At 33.4% G+C, this 19,012-nt stretch overlaps 1 protein-coding gene across 1 annotated transcript in view; it reads left to right on the forward strand.

Moving 5' to 3' along the window:
* Positions 1 to 19,012, forward strand: part of LOC148623180 (activating signal cointegrator 1-like) — a 30,630-nt gene continuing 11,618 nt past the window's right edge. Inside the window, exons 1-6 of the mRNA XM_088573770.1 lie at positions 1 to 120; positions 10,478 to 10,625; positions 14,166 to 14,288; positions 15,902 to 16,025; positions 16,986 to 17,104; positions 18,741 to 18,931. Of these exons, the coding sequence (XP_088429896.1) occupies positions 44 to 120; positions 10,478 to 10,625; positions 14,166 to 14,288; positions 15,902 to 16,025; positions 16,986 to 17,104; positions 18,741 to 18,931 (782 nt within the window). The 5' untranslated portion in view covers positions 1 to 43. The remainder of the gene's footprint in view (positions 121 to 10,477; positions 10,626 to 14,165; positions 14,289 to 15,901; positions 16,026 to 16,985; positions 17,105 to 18,740; positions 18,932 to 19,012) is intronic.

The raw sequence follows: 19,012 nt of genomic DNA on the forward strand, positions 1-19,012 counted from the left end.
TTGAATCGGTTCTCTCGGAGTCTTTCGTTCATTTCGTGATAATATGGCAACTCAAATCGAAGAGTGGATGTGTCAAGAACTGCAAAATCTAGGCATCCCTGCTTCTCGTGAAAATGCACAGTATGTTATCTTTAAACGGCTGTTTTGTCATGTCAATATATTTAATGTCGAATTTTTCATTACATGCGTCAAACAGCTGGTTAACATGACTTTCTCTCATACATTAAAAATGATGATTGTGCAATAATGCCAATATCCAACTTCCGTACAAAAAATCTGTTAATGACTGATAGTTACTAGCATCGTCTAAAATGTTCACTTTGTCTTACTTTTTCCCTTTATCTTTATATGGTTGATTTATTTGGAGTTTTGAACAGGTAAAAAGTAACCAATAAGATTCTGAAAAAAAGGATTTTTGTAGTAGACAGGATTGGAGTCATGCTCTTTCTCCTTGTTTGTTGTGCAGCAAAATTTAATCAAACTTCTCACTTATAATATGAGGAAGGTGAAACCTTAAACACCCCCAAAGAAGCATATGAATCAAATCCTTTCATAATTTTTGTCAGCCCTGTTATTAACTTCCAAAAATGGTACAATTTGTTGTGATATACAGTTTTATTGTCCTTATGCATTCTTTTACTGTCATGGTCTGATACATGTATGGGCTAAAATGTTAGGATTTGGTAAGGAACTGTGTGTTGTCATGGTCCGAAATGTCTTTAGGTCAAATTGTCTGGTATTGCAGTGTGGGAAACCACCACTTGCCAGCTCGCCAAATACATGTATATGTGTAATTTGGCGAGTTCTCATTAGCTAACATTCATCAATTTGGCGACAGTCATTTGATTGGCGAGCTCCAAGGAAAGTTAACCAGCCAACAGGTTATTTAGTTAAACATCCCTTAACAACGTACATTAAAAACATGTTCCCTACATTTTAAGAAGTTTAGCTTTAAATCTAATATATCAAGTGAATTTTGGCATGATATGCACAATTTAATTGATGTAAAGCAGTGATGTCACTAAGTTTTTAAGTAGCTGGCTAATTAGATAAAGTAGGCGGCGAACCCGCCCATTACCGCAGGGGGTCCGGGGGCCGCTCAAGACCCCCGGAAGCTCAGGGGTAAATGGTGCAATATCCTGCATTCTAGGGCTCTCCTGGGCCATTGTACAGGACAATAAGATTACAAATTATCTTGGTAATTTATAATATGTTACCTTAAATTATTTGTTTATTGTCGAAATAAAAATGAACAAGAAGCAATGATAAACATTTTCTTGTTTCATAATGATGAATCTGTTGAAATATAATTTTATTTTTAAAATATGAGTTAGAAATGGAGTACTTATTGTACATGAAAAACTTCAGTGGGAGGGAATATTCGTGAAAACAGATGATAGTACAGACAAAAAAACCAAAAAATTTGGCTAGTTGAATTTCTATTTGGCTAGCAAGATCAATATTCCACTAGCCAGAATGGCAAATTGGGAATAAAAATTGTTTCCCATACTGTATTGATAAGCTAGTTACATCATTTTCATAAATATTTGGATGTCATGTTTTGACCATCCCTATCTTGAAAAAAGCTAAGATTCGATTTGTATTTAATCATTGAAGCTAGCTAATGTTTCCTAGACTGGTGTGGTTCTCAATTGCATTTACCAAGTATTCTCTTTTCCGAACATCCGGGCACTTCGAGATCAAGGAGGTGTAGCGAAGTGAAGCTTCAAATGTGCCTTTGGTTAACATACGTAATACCTGAAAGCTAATTCAAATCCTTAGCAGCGATCTTCTTTGTTGGTAAAATTTCTTCTTTAAACGATCTTTTCAATTGACCAATCAAATTAAAGTGTGACGTCACACCGAAAAAGAGAATACAAGAATAAAGCTGCCATGACACTATTTTTAAGCTCCCAATTTTACATGCACATACTGATGGATACTGATGGTTTTTCTGGCTATAAGTATACTGAAGTCAGTTGAAAATACAACCATTAATGCTCCCGAAATTAATAAGAGTGTGGCCATTTGAAAGATGACAATTCATGTTATATTTGTTACTCAGATAAGAGAAACAAAAGAACTCATTTAATTAGGGCCTTTTACAGCTTGCTGTACGGTATGGATTTTGCCCATCATTGAGGACAGTGTGGTGACCTGTAGAAGTTTGATTGTTCATTGCTTGACTTTTGTTGGATGACTGTCTCATACATGTAGGCAATCCCACAGCTGCTATTTGTATATCATTAAACATACCTTAGGAGTTAACTCTCTCGCTTTCAGCAAGAGCTTCCCAAGTTTTCATCACAGAGTCATGAATCTCCATCTTCCATGCCCATCCCTCACCAAACCAGAACATAATGGTGTTTATCCAAACTTTCACAAATTCTAATTAAAACAATTCAAGTGAAAGGATCTAATTGGTCATGAAAAAATGGGTAATCATGTCCATAAAAAATACCATTACTACAATTGTTGTGATACACAAAATTGACAGCTTCCTGTATAACATCTTCAATTCCATCAAGGTAAATAGTTTTTAATTTTTAACATACAATGTAGCTTTCCAGTCAAAATACCTGTCATGCCTGTGTATTGAGGTTAATCCCGTTGTTTGAAACTTAAAATAAATAATTGTTGTAAAAACAAACCTGTTAACTATATAAACAAAATGTTAAGGTTAATTTGTTTTTTGACACTTTTGTGACTTAACTAATGTAAGAATACCTACATGTATACATTTGCCAATATTGGTCTGGTAAAACATAAAAATGATGATCACAGAAATTCAATTAAAGCTTGTGACTCTTTTATATATATAAATATTTCAGTTTCATGACAAGAAGGAAAAAAGTGCAAAAAAGAATGGTTTTTGTCTTGTTGAAAGGATTCAAATTCTTGGCCAAGCAACATGATGGCTTTCACTTAAAACCACTGTAATTAGAACCCTTCATCAATGAGGTTCTCTGAAAGTCACCAGTTCATAATGTGGAGAAAAAAAGGAATAAATCTCAGAGATAACATTAAAAGTAAATAGTTAAAATTTCTAGTTTTATTGCAAAAAGGTTGAAAGCTTAAATGTGTTGTGCAAATGTTGCTAAGACAAATCTCCTTTTTGAAAACTTAGAGAGGGATGTTTCCCTCTGAGTTTTCAAAGGTTAACACCTACATGTATAGTAAAAAGGATTTTTTTTATATACATTGTTATATTTGTGTTAATTATAAAGATAAACATGGATGGTTAGTGAATTCTAAATATACCACCCCTACTTCTGTCTAGACAGGCTTAGTCTTGATACACATTGGTTTATAAACTCAATAAATTGGGATAAAGCACAAATGGTTTTCAGTAAAATCCCTTGATAAATTCTGAAAAAGTCTGATTCAAGTCAGTGTTTGGGAATGTAAGGAATAGAAAGATAGGTTCATTTAGATTGAATATCAACATACATTTGTACTATTACATTCACACATTATTAATACATTCACATCACAATATCAATACATTCGTATTATAACATAAATACACTCATACATTACTGAATTCACATTTGTATTGATACTTAAAATATTAACTACCCAAAAATTTATGTAGGCCAATTGTTAAAAATCAAAGTTTTAGCCATAATAGTATGTAAAAAAGGTTGATATTTAACCTAGGGTATCCCATAAAACCTTTACTGCTTATTTCCAATGGGATCCTTTATAGCAATTCAGGCTAAAAAATAAAAATGAACAATGTGACAGACACATAATTTAGGCAGGCTTAGTTAAATATAGAAAATAAATTTACATAGTGAGGTCACTAATAAAATTTTCCTTCATTTGATCAAAAAGATACTTTTTGACACCAGTTTTGAAATTATTAATATTTTTGACTTTTTCAAATTCCTGTGGCACAGTTTTCCAATCTCTTACAGCATTGTAGTAAAAAGTATTAGATGAAGTACAAAACAAATGAGTTAATGAAGAAATTTTGTCCATTGTTTATATTACTGGCCTATATAATACAGTGTTCTAGCTAGGATTTGAAAATAGAGGAGGGGGGGGCAGGGAAGAGAGCACCTTATCATGTAGCATGCTTTTTTTAAACCAAAAAGGGACATTAATCTTAGTTTTTTAAGATTTATGTTTGCATTTAGTCAAAAATATCTTCATTCATTTTTTTCTTTTCTTGTATGTTTGTATTCTTATTACATACCTACCAACTTTTGAAAATGAAGGTGGGACAATGTGTGAATGGGCAGTGTTGCATCATATTTTGCTATTTTTCTCAACATAGGTACATTCATTTAGTCATGATTTTATTGTTATTCAAAGCACACTTAACATTAATACTCATTGCCATTCAGCGGATTTTTCTCTTTCATTTGATATTAAATTAATTTTAATAAATGCAGTAGTTATCACAAACATTCAATGACAAATCATACTTCATGAACCTTTAAAAAAGTGAATTTTTTGCTTACTTGTCTAAAAAGACCTACTGTAATTTTGAAATGGAAAATATTTATAATCCTCTTATTTTAAATAAATAAAAAATATATGTTGCCATTCTCCAGTCTTTTAGCTTTAATTTTGAATATCACTCATCAAAATCTGTCCAGTGGTTAAATACCCTTAGTAAAGTTATCCTATTTTCAACAGAGAAATTTTAGAAAATTGGCTAATAAACAGCCAAATAGCAATGGCAGTGTTCTATATAGATTATTACCAGTAACTTCTCCCCAATCAGACCTACATTGTAAATTATAGATTATTACCAGTAACTTCTCCCCAATCAGACCTACATTGTAAATTATAGATTATTACCAGTAACTTCTCCCCAATTACAATCAGACCTACATTGTAAATTATAGAGGTAATCAGACCTACATTGTAAATTATAGATTATTACCAGTAACTTCTCCCCAATCACAATCAGACCTACATTGTAAATTATAGATTATTACCAGTAACTTCTCCCCATTCACAATCAGACCTACATTGTAAATTATAGATTATTACCAGTAACTTCTCCCCATTCACAATCAGACCTACATTGTAAATTATAGATTATTACCAGTAACTTCTCCCCAATCACAATCAGACCTGTAAATTATAGATTATTACCAGTAACTTCTCCCCAATCACAATCAGACCTGTAAATTATAGATTATTACCAGTAACTTCTCCCCAATCACAATCAGACCTACATTGTAAATTATAGATTATTACCAGTAACTTCTCCCCAATCACAATCAGACCTGTAAATAATAGATTATTACCAGTAACTTCTCTCCAATCACAATCAGACCTGTAAATTATAGATTATTACCAGTAACTTCTCCCCAATCACAATCAGACCTGTAAATTATAGATTATTACCAGTAACTTCTCCCCAATCAGACCTGTAAATTATAGAGGTAACCAGTAACTTCTCCCCAATCACAATCAGATCTGTAAATTATAGAGGTAACCAGTAACTTCTCCCCAATCACAATCAGACCTACATTGTAAATTATAGAGGTAACCAGTAACTTCTCCCCAATCACAATCAGACCTACATTGTAAATTATAGATTATTACCAGTAACTTCTCCCCAATCACAATCAGACCTACGTTGTAAATTATAGATTATTACCAGTAACTTCTTCCCAATCACAATCAGACCTACATTGTAAATTATAGATTATTACCAGTAACTTCTCCCCAATTACAATCAGACCTACATTGTAAATTATAGAGGTAACCAGTAACTTCTCCCCAATCACAGTCAGACCTGTAAATTATAGAGGTAACCAGTAACTTCTCCCCAATCACAATCAGACCTGTAAATTATAGAGGTAACCAGTAACTTCTCCCCAATCAGACCTGTAAATTATAGAGGTAAACAGTAACTTCTCCCCAATCAGACCTGTAAATTATAGAGGTAACCAGTAACTTCTCCCCAATCAGACCTGTAAATTATAGAGGTAACCAGTAACTTCTCCCCTATCAGACCTGTAAATTATAGAGGTAACCAGTAACTTCTCCCCAATCAGACCTGTAAATTATAGATTATTACCAGTAACTTCTCCCCAATCACAATCAGACCTGTAAATTATAGATTATTACCAGTAACTTCTCCCCAATCAGACCTGTAAATTATAGAGGTAACCAGTAACTTCTCCCCAATCACAATCAGATCTGTAAATTATAGAGGTAACCAGTAACATCTCCCCAATCACAATCAGACCTACATTGTAAATTATAGAGGTAACCAGTAACTTCTCCCCAATCACAATCAGACCTACATTGTAAATTATAGATTATTACCAGTAACTTCTCCCCAATCACAATCAGACCTACATTGTAAATTATAGATTATTACCAGTAACTTCTCCCCAATCACAATCAGACCTGTAAATTATAGATTATTACCAGTAACTTCTCCCCAATCACAATCAGACCTGTAAATTATAGATTATTACCAGTAACTTCTCCCCAATCACAATCAGACCTACATTGTAAATTATAGATTATTACCAGTAACTTCTCCCCAATCACAATCAGACCTGTAAATAATAGATTATTACCAGTAACTTCTCTCCAATCACAATCAGACCTGTAAATTATAGATTATTACCAGTAACTTCTCCCCAATCACAATCAGACCTGTAAATTATAGATTATTACCAGTAACTTCTCCCCAATCAGACCTGTAAATTATAGAGGTAACCAGTAACTTCTCCCCAATCACAATCAGATCTGTAAATTATAGAGGTAACCAGTAACTTCTCCCCAATCACAATCAGACCTACATTGTAAATTATAGAGGTAACCAGTAACTTCTCCCCAATCACAATCAGACCTACATTGTAAATTATAGATTATTACCAGTAACTTCTCCCCAATCACAATCAGACCTACGTTGTAAATTATAGAGGTAACCAGTAACTTCTCCCCAATCACAATCAGACCTACATTGTAAATTATAGATTATTACCAGTAACTTCTCCCCAATCACAATCAGACCTACGTTGTAAATTATAGATTATTACCAGTAACTTCTTCCCAATCACAATCAGACCTACATTGTAAATTATAGATTATTACCAGTAACTTCTCCCCAATTACAATCAGACCTACATTGTAAATTATAGAGGTAACCAGTAACTTCTCCCCAATCACAGTCAGACCTGTAAATTATAGAGGTAACCAGTAACTTCTCCCCAATCACAATCAGACCTGTAAATTATAGAGGTAACCAGTAACTTCTCCCCAATCAGACCTGTAAATTATAGAGGTAAACAGTAACTTCTCCCCAATCAGACCTGTAAATTATAGAGGTAACCAGTAACTTCTCCCCAATCAGACCTGTAAATTATAGAGGTAACCAGTAACTTCTCCCCTATCAGACCTGTAAATTATAGAGGTAACCAGTAACTTCTCCCCAATCACAATCAGACCTGTAAATTATAGAGGTAACCAGTAACTTCTCCCCAATCAGACCTGTAAATTATAGAGGTAACCAGTAACTTCTCCCCAATCAGACCTGTAAATTATAGAGGTAACCAGTAACTTCTCCCCAATCAGACCTGTAAATTATAGAGGTAACCAGTAACTTCTCCCCAATCAGACCTGTAAATTATAGAGGTAACCAGTAACTTCTCCCCAATCAGACCTGTAAATTATAGATTATTACCATTAACTTCTCCCCAATCAGACCTGTAAATTATAGAGGTAACCAGTAACTTCTCCCCAATCAGACCTGTAAATTATAGAGGTAACCAGTAACTTCTCCCCAATCACAATCAGATCTGTAAATTATAGAGGTAACCAGTAACATCTCCCCAATCACAATCAGACCTACATTGTAAATTATAGAGGTAACCAGTAACTTCTCCCCAATCACAATCAGACCTACATTGTAAATTATAGATTATTACCAGTAACTTCTCCCCAATCACAATCAGACCTACGTTGTAAATTATAGATTATTACCAGTAACTTCTTCCCAATCACAATCAGACCTACATTGTAAATTATAGATTATTACCAGTAACTTCTCCCCAATTACAATCAGACCTACATTGTAAATTATAGAGGTAACCAGTAACTTCTCCCCAATCACAGTCAGACCTGTAAATTATAGAGGTAACCAGTAACTTCTCCCCAATCACAATCAGACCTGTAAATTATAGAGATAACCAGTAACTTCTCCCCAATCAGACCTGTAAATTATAGAGGTAAACAGTAACTTCTCCCCAATCAGACCTGTAAATTATAGAGGTAACCAGTAACTTCTCCCCAATCAGACCTGTAAATTATAGAGGTAACCAGTAACTTCTCCCCTATCAGACCTGTAAATTATAGAGGTAACCAGTAACTTCTCCCCAATCACAATCAGACCTGTAAATTATAGAGGTAACCAGTAACTTCTCCCCAATCAGACCTGTAAATTATAGAGGTAACCAGTAACTTCTCCCCAATCAGACCTGTAAATTATAGAGGTAACCAGTAACTTCTCCCCAATCAGACCTGTAAATTATAGAGGTAACCAGTAACTTCTCCCCAATCAGACCTGTAAATTATATAGGTAACCAGTAACTTCTCCCCAATCAGACCTGTAAATTATAGAGGTAACCAGTAACTTCTCCCCAATCAGACCTGTAAATTATAGAGGTAACCAGTAACTTCTCCCCAATCAGACCTGTAAATTATAGAGGTAAGTATTGATGTTTAATAGACCACCCCTTTTTCAGTCAATAAAATTCACAGATAAAAACTGTATTATAAAATAAAATCAGGTTTATTATGGTGAAAATTCATTTTATTTATTTCTGAGTTATTGAACTGTAATACTCTAAAAAGGTAGGTATTTTTCATGTCGCATCATGAAGTGAGAATGCCTTATTTGCTTAGTTGTTATCTTAAGGCCTGTATACTTTTTGATAAAAATCCTTATTTTGTTCACAAGTTATGGAAGTTATACAGTTTGCTTCCTATTGAGATACAACAATGTAGGTGTATCATGTGTCGTTAATGTAGCTATTTATTGTTTACTATTATTTGTGAATGTATTTGCCTTTTTCATATCACCGCAAAAAAAAATTTTTTTGTACCCTTCATAAACAAAGTTGTATATTGTTTCACCCTGTCTGTCCATCCGTCTTCGTCTGTTCGTTTGTCTGTCCACACTATTTTCTAAGCCCCTTGCAGCATTGTTATGAAACTTTGTGGGTTGTAATATAACCACATGAAGATGTGCATACTGTCAGGTATTTATTTTTGGACAAAAGTTGTAGAAATGACGGCTGTTGAACATTTTTCAGCAAAACTTGGTCTGATGTGTTGTCTGCAACTCCTCCTCAAAGACTTGTAGGACTATTATTGAACTTATTGGGGTGTTATATCATATTAGGATGTGCATATTGTCAGGAATATATGGGCAAACATTGTAGAAGTGACGGCTGTTGAATTAAGGCATTTTTCATAACAACTTGGTCTAATGCCTTGTCAACTTGCATGATTAGTATGAAACTTAATAGGGTGTTATATTACAGTATTGGGGTGTACAGGAATTTATGTTAAAAGTAAATTTCCATTTATATTCTGTCATTGTGTTGTCAACAACAAAAAATAGTACTTAAATTGTGTGTCCACATTGGTCCAAAAATGTTGTGCAATATTGTGTTAAACCAGTCGTTGTGTCCATTATGAACTGTAAGCCACTATGCTTAAGTGTGTCAAAAAACTAATATTGTGTTTACACACTCCCCAAGTGAACAGAGTTCAATCTGTGGTCATATCATGCTGCACTCTACAAAGCCCTTTAGTATGATAAGTCATACAGAAAACCAAATTGTAATGTATTCCAACATATGTTACTAGGCTAAAACTAGGATGTATATATTATATACTACATGTACTGGCAATCAATACACTATCGCTTGACAATAAACAAAGTTATTTGCAGATGGGACAAAAACAGGACTTATTGCTTACTTCTTCCATACCGGTATATGAATATTTCCAGCTATGAAATTAACTTTCTGCTTTTTTATTGGAAATAGAATGAAAACAACTGACTACTATTTTCAATGGTAATGGCCAATAGCCAGAAATTCTAATATACAAATATATATTTCCTACTTTTGGACTTGATTGGTGAAAAAAGTATTAAAGTATCACACTGTCAAGTACCCCATTACATTTGTATTTGTTTTAAAACAACTGTTTAGAGATTGAAGATTTAATAAATAGTGTCATCTTTTTATCTATGACAGTTTAACCAGGGTAGGAAACTCACTCAAATTCTAGCCGGTCCTGAATACAATTTTTCAACATATTTTCTATATGACTATATAGATTTTTGCTTAAATTAACCACCCCTGCCAAAAAATAACCAGTCTCGGGGTGGCGGGCAGGCTACTATTTCTAACTTTGGCTTAACTGATCTTAATACTCCATACTTTTTGTAATAAGAACACTCTGATTTTGATCTTTGTTTTAGGTATATACTAAGTATTGAAACTGCTGAAGATTTAAAGGAATACATGTTAGAATTACTGGATGGCACTAACCCACAGGTTCACAAGTTTATACATGAGTTATTAGAAAAGTGGGACCCACCAGAGAAAGGAAGTCAAAGAATATTCGAGGTATTAATGAAAAAAAATGTGATCTACATCAGTGTTCTCCATGAGCTATGTTAGCATGGTGCGCCGCCATGAGTTTAAAAATCAGTGCCATGGTTAAATTGATGTCTGCCATTATTAAATTTCAATTACCATTATCGGCCTACAGAGAACCCCATCAGTTACTGATTCAGAAGCCAATCTGAAGATAATTACGACATTGGTCGGAAAATAGAGAAGAAAATAGAAAGAAAAAATTCCCCAAGTTTAAATATAGTACCAATAGAATGATGAAGAAAACTGGACTTTTCAACTAGATGCACATGCTTTGACCCATATCTGTCCACATTCAATGACTGTACATGGGGTTTCTGTCAATAATGAACTTCTTGTTAAAATCCCTCCCCCATGTCAACTTCTCGGATTCATGCACATACATCAATGTACTTTTGCACCTAAATGTATATGCTGGTTTCATTACAGTGACTTCCTGAAAATTATCAACAATTTCTGGCCAGAGTAATAGTCATTATAAATGCTAAAAAATGACAGTAACAACAACTAGAAAACATACGAGACAACAAAAATAAAAACATTTAAAATGATTTTATAGAGTTTAGTAAAAACAGTGAAGAATTTATTTAATATATTCAAAAATATATATATGCAAAAACTGAAAAATACAACTATAAAAATATGCAATTGTTTAATGTTACACATTGTCATTGTCAAGATGTCATCTTAGTAGACATTGCCAGCCTTGATGGTTTTGTCCTAGCATGCAGGCCTTTATCAGAAGAGGTCAAAGGTTTGATCTCCAGATGAGCGGTACGAAAGACTTAAAAATTGCTAGTCACTAATTTTCTCCTGTTACATGTCCAAGATTTATATTTCTCTATGCAGGTTGACAAAGTTTTGACCGGCCTAGTTTTCTAGTTGGAAAAACCTGGGTTTACTAGGGTTGGGCTAATGGGTAATGTGTTTTTCAAGCTTATTCAAACCACTAATGGATAAAACATTTTATTATTTCATTGTATTATCACTTAATAAATACACTATATATACAGAAACATTAAATGTAACAAGTTCACCTGTCAATTTCATCTTTCCTCACAACATCCTGAAACAGAATACAAGTTTTGCACCTTTTTGTATGCTAGTTGTATATTCACTTCATTTCATTAATTAGGACCCTGTCTTGAAAACTGGCAGACACCTTATTGTAAACAGCCTGACTGTCAGTCCATCTGTCCATAACACACAAAGTTTTTGTTTTGATTTATTACCAGTCGGAAAATATCTGCCATTACTATTAATAGAACATATGGGTCAAACAGCAGTTTTTTGCATATATCTTCCAAACCATTAGATTTAGCCAAATTGTGACTGGATTAAAGTGTTCAGCATGGCTAGATCTATATGTGGTTAAATTTTCATGAAATTCTGTTAAGCCATATTGGATTTGTTGCCTTTTTACACGACCCCAAAAACATATACAATATAATTGGTATATACCGGTAATTGTATGGCACTTTCGTCCAATTTGTATTCATCCGTAGACACATGGTTTTTGTGTGACAACTACAATATTAATCAGTCGATCTTTATAAAATTTTATAACAAGGTTCAAAATCACTTAAGAAGGTTGTTATTTTGGAGGTTATGGCCCCAACCGTTTTTGAATTAGGACTCCTAAAGGGACCAAAAAGAAGCCTTTCATAGAATTTAACTATTGAGTTCCAGTAACAGTATAGGAATGTCTATGATATTGTTCCACAATTGTCAGACTGGTTTTGATTTTGGTGGTTAAGAGTGGAACATTTTAGAATAAGGGCCCAAAAGGAGAGCCAGAAACAAGCATTTTCCTTATGTTCTACCGATAACTTGACTAATAGTTAATGTATATCTTGGAAATTGTATTACAAAATGCCATACCATCAAAGAAAGATTGTGATTGATTTTGGGGGTTACGACTTGAACCTTCTTTGGATTAGGGGCCAAAAAGGGGCCTTGAAACAACTATTTTCTGTATGTCCAGACAACAACTTGAGTAATAGTGAATGGATCTCTTTGATATTGTATTGCAATATACCATATTACAAATGGAAAACTGGAATTGATTTTAGGGGTTGTGATGACTGCAGTAAGAATAAGTAAGGGGCCACAAAGGGACCAAGGGCGAACTTCGGTAAAAGGGAATGGATCACTTCAAATTAGTACTACAAGATGCCATAGATTAAAGATTGAAGTTTTGACTTGAACCATTAAAATAAGATAAGAAGACTTTATTTTGATTTGGCATGCCATAAATACAGACACAAGTTCTAAGGAGCTTTTGACGGAATATAAAACAACAACATAACATAAAACAAGGCAAGAACACATACACACAAAGCAATTCATATAATAAAGCATAAAATAAGCATAGCATGCAAATGTTAAAACATGATAATATAACAGAGAACTAAGCATAAGAATATATAAACATGCAGAAACTAAATTTAAAGCAGAGGTACTATTATTCAAGTAGAAGCCGAACAAAACGTATGTGTAAAATAAGCATGATATATACCATTAAGGATCAAAGGGCTAAAAAGTAACCACTTTGGCTCTTGCCAGGTTTTTTACCTGTGTCAAATATCTAATCAACATTCAAAGCTGTATTAAATTTGACTCCCCCCAACTGTTCAGGGTTCAACCTCTGCAGTTGTATCAAGCTCTGTCTGCCAAGCATTTTATTTGGATGTTGTTTTTTTTGCTATTTCTGATGGTATTACTTTAAAAAATCTTCTCCTGTAAAACAACTGGACATAATTCAATGAAAGTTGGTACATGTATGATTGTTCTATCCTGCAGAAAGGTAATGTTTTGATTTTAGGTCCATGAAATAATTTACACATTTACAAAAAATAGAATGTAGCTTATTAAGCCATGAGATGGACTAAAGCTCTTTAGAGCCTCTAGTTGAATTATGACTTTACAATACAAATATTACATTTACCCAGTATTGTCCATTGATGTCCAGTAAAACCAAGGTTTTTCCAGTATTGTCCATTGATGTCCAGTAAAACCAAGGTGTTTCCAGTATTGCCCATTGGCCTGGACAATACTCATAAAACCAGGGCTTGTGACTATGTCTCTAATTGCACATATTCCAGGGTTCTTCCATTCTGTTACTCATCCCAGAGTGATTTTTATATGCTTGTCTTTCTTTATTTCTTGATTGGAACTATTGTTTGTTTGTCCACTGAATATTCACACATTGCACAAATTAAAACAATTCCAACATTTTTCATGACACTTTGGTGATTTGTTTCTTTCTATTGATCTTTCAATTATGATTAAATCTGAAGTAATGGAACTTTATTCATAAAAAGAGGATGATTTCATCTTTGGAATATAACTCAAAAGTGCTTGCACCCATTTTAATTAAACTTTGGGAAGTAGTTTATTTCTATTGAATCAAGTTCCCTTATTTTACATTTTTTAAGGTTTAAAAGGTTTAATATACATGAACTTCAATTACTAGAAATGAAACTATTTAATGCTTTCTCACTTTTTCAGGTTTACAGAAAACCAGCTTTAGGAGAAGAAAATGAATCTCTTAAAAAAAGGGCAGAAAAATCTAGCAAAAAGTCAGAACATCCCAAGAAAGTGCATGTAAATGGGAATGTAAATAATTCTGCTGTAAGTTGATATGGGTTACCTGTTATTGTTGATATGGGTTACCTATTATTGTTGATATGGGTTAACTGTTATTGTTGATATGGGTTAACTGTTATTGTTGAAATAGGTTACCTTTTATAAGCTTCCCTGGCCTTTAGTGGTTTTCTGTCAACTTTTGTTAAAAAATCTTCTTCTTTGAAACTACTGGACACATTTTAATGAAAGTTTGCATGAATTTCCTGAGACTATTCTGCACAAAAACTGTGTTAGGATGTTTATCCTTTAAAAAAAGCATGGCTGTCATATCTTTATTATATGACCACAAAAAATTAGAGTTGTATATTGGTATAGTGCTGTTGTTGTTGTATTTGTTGTCCATGTTGTCCTCCGTAGACACTTGGTTTTCACACAGTAACTTTAGTTGTGATTGACAAAATTGTAATGAAATTTTGATATGATTTTACTAACCACTAAAGGAAGGTTCCTCTTTAATTTGGAGTTTTTGGCCCCTACCATTTTAGAATGAGGGGCCATCATCATCATCACTAACAATTTTTTAAAACGTTTCTCCTCTGATGCTACTTGAATTGTTAGGCAGATGGGCGGGTAAAATATTTTTGTAACATTTTTCTCATCAGTTATAAATCACAGCCACTAGATATTTGGTTTGCATCTTTAGTATGGAGTCCCATATCTTGGGATGTGATTTCAGGTCTTTTGTACTTTTACTTCCTGTTTTATGACTGTGTTATTTTTTCAACATTTCTTGTCAGATGCAAAGTTGGCAACCTGTTCATTTCTGTATATGACACATTCTTAGAGTAATTGTCCTTAAAAGGCAAAAATCTACGTTTTTTTTTGTAGTTTTAACCAATGTCTTGAAGTCACAATAGATAGAAAAATACTTTCAATTGATGAAATGATTTTTAAGAGTATGTATGGGTTGAAGTTGTTGGACAAATCCTTGTTGAGTTATGCCCTTGAAAGGAGAAAAATGATGTTTTTTTGCAGATTTGATTTTGCTATTGTAAAGTGGTAAAATACTGTTGGTGCTTGGATTGATTCTTGGTGTTGTAACTCAACTGATAGTGAATGATGGGCTAAAAAGGGCACAAGCATTTTCCTTGATGTACTGATAATTACTTAAGTGAAAATGAATAGATTCCTTTGAAATTGTACTAAAGGTGCCATACCAAAAAGGGGGCTAGGATTGATTTCAGGAATTGTGGTTATTTAGGAATGAGGGGTTCACTGCGGTTCTTGTCAAATTCTTTTCCTGTGTCAAATATTTAATCACAATCAAAATTCAGAGCTGTATGAAGCTTGAATGGTGTGTCCATACTTGTCCCAACTGTTCAGGGTTCAACCTCTGCGGTTGAATCAAGCTGTGCCCTGCAAAGCATTTTATTGACTGAATTATGGTGCATTAAGTTTTACTGTAGTCCCTACATGTAATTCCATCCCATAAACTTTCATCACAAAGTTCTTAGCAACCCCTCAGAATTTGGTGTCCAGTTTCAGCTTCATGGATTGTACTGTGTGTAAGCCTTTAACTCATTCACACATCTGTTCCCTGTTTGCTGATAAGGAGTAAATAATATTATTTTGACATTATACTACATTGTATGTTTTAGGATTCTCACCATGTAGCCAAACCGCAGACTTCACACTTATCTTCTAAAGATCAAAAGAAGAAAAATAAATTTGTACCACTCTTTAGTCAGGAGGGACAAGAAAGAACTGTTGTCAGATTACAAGGTACAGTTTTGAATGATTTTTAAAGGAATTAATCTTGTACATGTATTTATACCTCATGTAAACGAGGTTTGGGGGGTTATATAGGAATCACCCCATCTGTCTATATGTTTGTCTACATTTCTTGTAAGCACAAGTCCTTCTAAACCAATCAAGGGCTTTTGAAGAAATGTTTGTAGGAAAATTTGGGTATTATATGAAGATATGCTTTGAGGTATATAATTGCTGTTGGATGGCTCCAAAAGGAGATCATCTTACAAGTATTTTACATTTAAGTCCATTTGAAGTTGGGGGGGGGGGGGGGCAGGGCAGGTATTCTCTTAGTGAGGTTGCTCACAGTTTTCTAGTTATTTACTAAATTTTTCAAGTTGAATTGACCTAACACTTAATACCCTGATATATACATATTTATCATACCACTAAGTAGAAACGATATTACTCCATGTGATGCTAACAACTTTTGTTCACCCCATTGTTGATATGTCTGATCATGTCCTAAGTTTACAACTAGTAATATAGTATGATTTAAACAAAATGTCAGGCTCTGACAGACATCACTTACAGGTCAGCTTCTTGTGACGTTTCAATTGTCCAGTCAATCACTGAAGTTCAGGATAGATTACTCCATGCCTTTCATGTTTAAATTTGTTCACAGTTCCATATTTAGGACGGTACAGGTAATAAACTCTCTTATTTTAAAGCAAATAAAATGTAAGATGGTGACCCAGAAGAAATGCCTGTTAGATCCCAATGACATGAATTTTGATCCCTGCTACAGCACAAATGGATAAAACTCATATGAAAGGTTGCTACCAAGAATCTTTCTGACATATTTAAAAATAAAAAAAAAAATTTTAATATGTATGCCCTGCTTGCTTTCAAAACAGAAAAGCTTTATGAACATAGAACACTATTTTGAGGTAAAGGTGGTGGACAATAATTTGCTATCTGTTATTTTGCCAGGTAGACATGTTTGTGAATGCCAAGCAGCAAAACATAAATTAATTAACAACTGCACAAGATGTGGACGAGTTGTGTGTGATCAAGAAGGGTCAGGACCTTGTCTTTTCTGTGGTCATTTGGTAAAAATTAACACTGTTGTAATAATTCATTAAATTTCATTAGTACAAGCAGATGTTTGCCTTTATTTTCATTCATAACTGTCACTGGGGTAGGTCAACTCGTAGTTTTTAATGCCTTTTTTAATTTGAACTTAAACTCTTAAATTGTGTTAAATTTAAGCAAAATAGTTTTATGCCAACTGTAGTACATGTATTAGGTTATAGAAAGCTATAATAATGATAATGTCTGAACAACAAACTACTCAGGGTTCTCCATTGGATGTTTTACCGTGATGGGCTGCCATGGTAAAAAATCAGCGCCACGGTTAAATTGTCGTCTGCCATGATTAACTTTTACCATTATCGGTCTTTAATTATTTTATGTTTGAGAAACCAATTACTGACTATAAGGACACGTTAATCAATTACACAGGCAAATATTTTTCACATGAAATTCATGTTAATCGAGCTTCACATGAAATTCATGTGAAATTCACATGAAATTAACATGATTTTCATGAGAAATTCACTAAACACGAATTTCATGTGAACATTTCGTGTGAATTTCACTTGAAGGCCCCTTTCACTTGAATTTCACGTGAACTCTGTCACTTAGTTTATTTGCTCAATTCAGGTGAAAATCATGTGAAATTTGTGTGAAAATCATGTGAAATAATTTTGCCTGTGTAATCATGACAAATTTATGACTGAAGCCAGTCTGAAGATAATCATGTAATAATTGCCAATAATAAGTTACCCCACAAATTAACTTTAAAGAAGTGTCAATCAGAAGAAAATATTTAGTGAGCCAATCAAAACTGACAATTGTCAACTCAACCTCTGCGAAAAGTATGTGGCCATTTTCATATGTAAAATTGAAGGAAGGTGTAAATTAAAACATTTTCAACATAAAGAAACGGATTTACCTAATAAAGGAACATATAAAAAATCCCCCTAAAATTGTTAATTCCATCTGATATTTGCTATTACAATTTCAATTGAAAATAAAATGGCTGACTTTTGTTTACACTTTTGTTCTGTGTCTTCCTCCAGTGACTGGAGCACACCTGTGTTAGGCAGGAAAATAGAGACTAAATAGAGAGCAAAATTACCCAAGTCTTAATACAGTATCAATATCAGGATTAAGAAATTAATATGCTAATTCTTTGGATCCATATAAGTCCTGATTTGATGAATGTAGATAAGGAATGAACTTCCTCTGTGTCAACTTCTTTAATCACGTGTTTTTGCATCTACTGTTATATGCTGATTTCATTATGATTGGTTCTGGAAACATATTTTTACGGCCAGAGTAATACAGATATATGATATTACTATTAGTTACAATGAATAGAAAACAACAATTATTGGAAGAATAAAATCATTGAAATAAATATCATATTCTTAAAAAAAATGGCTTTGTTAGAATATTATATTCATTTCATTTATTGCATTCTGCCCTAACTTTTTTTTCTAGTCATTGTCATATCTTGATTCTTGAGTGCTTCCGTGTCAGCAAAAATTGTGCCGTAAAATTTTCTTTACTTTTAAATTTCATCTGTGGAGAACCCTGCCACTATTCTGGTATTATATTGTGAAAGTGATTCATTCTTAAACAAATGTTTTTGTAAAAGGTTTTATGTTAATGTAATAATAGGTATGTACCCCAGAAGAAGTAGAAATATTATCCCGAGGTTCAAAAAAAAGTGAACAGTTACGCCACAGATTAATGAAAGATTCAGACAGAGTGCAATATATGAGTGATAACTTACCTAGTGCTAATGTTAATGAAGGTTATGAACGAGCTGTTAAACATAAAGACAAGCTGCTGGATTATGATAAAACAAGGTCAGATTTATACTATTGTTAAAATCTCTACTTCATGGTAGAGTCAGAATAAATCATTTTACCTTGAGGAAATTTCACATT

The sequence above is a fragment of the Perna viridis genome, chromosome 3, assembly GCF_037379345.1.
Source record: "Perna viridis isolate PV_CMFRI_1.1 ecotype Kerala chromosome 3, ASM3737934v1, whole genome shotgun sequence".
NCBI classification, from domain to species: domain Eukaryota; kingdom Metazoa; phylum Mollusca; class Bivalvia; order Mytilida; family Mytilidae; genus Perna; species Perna viridis.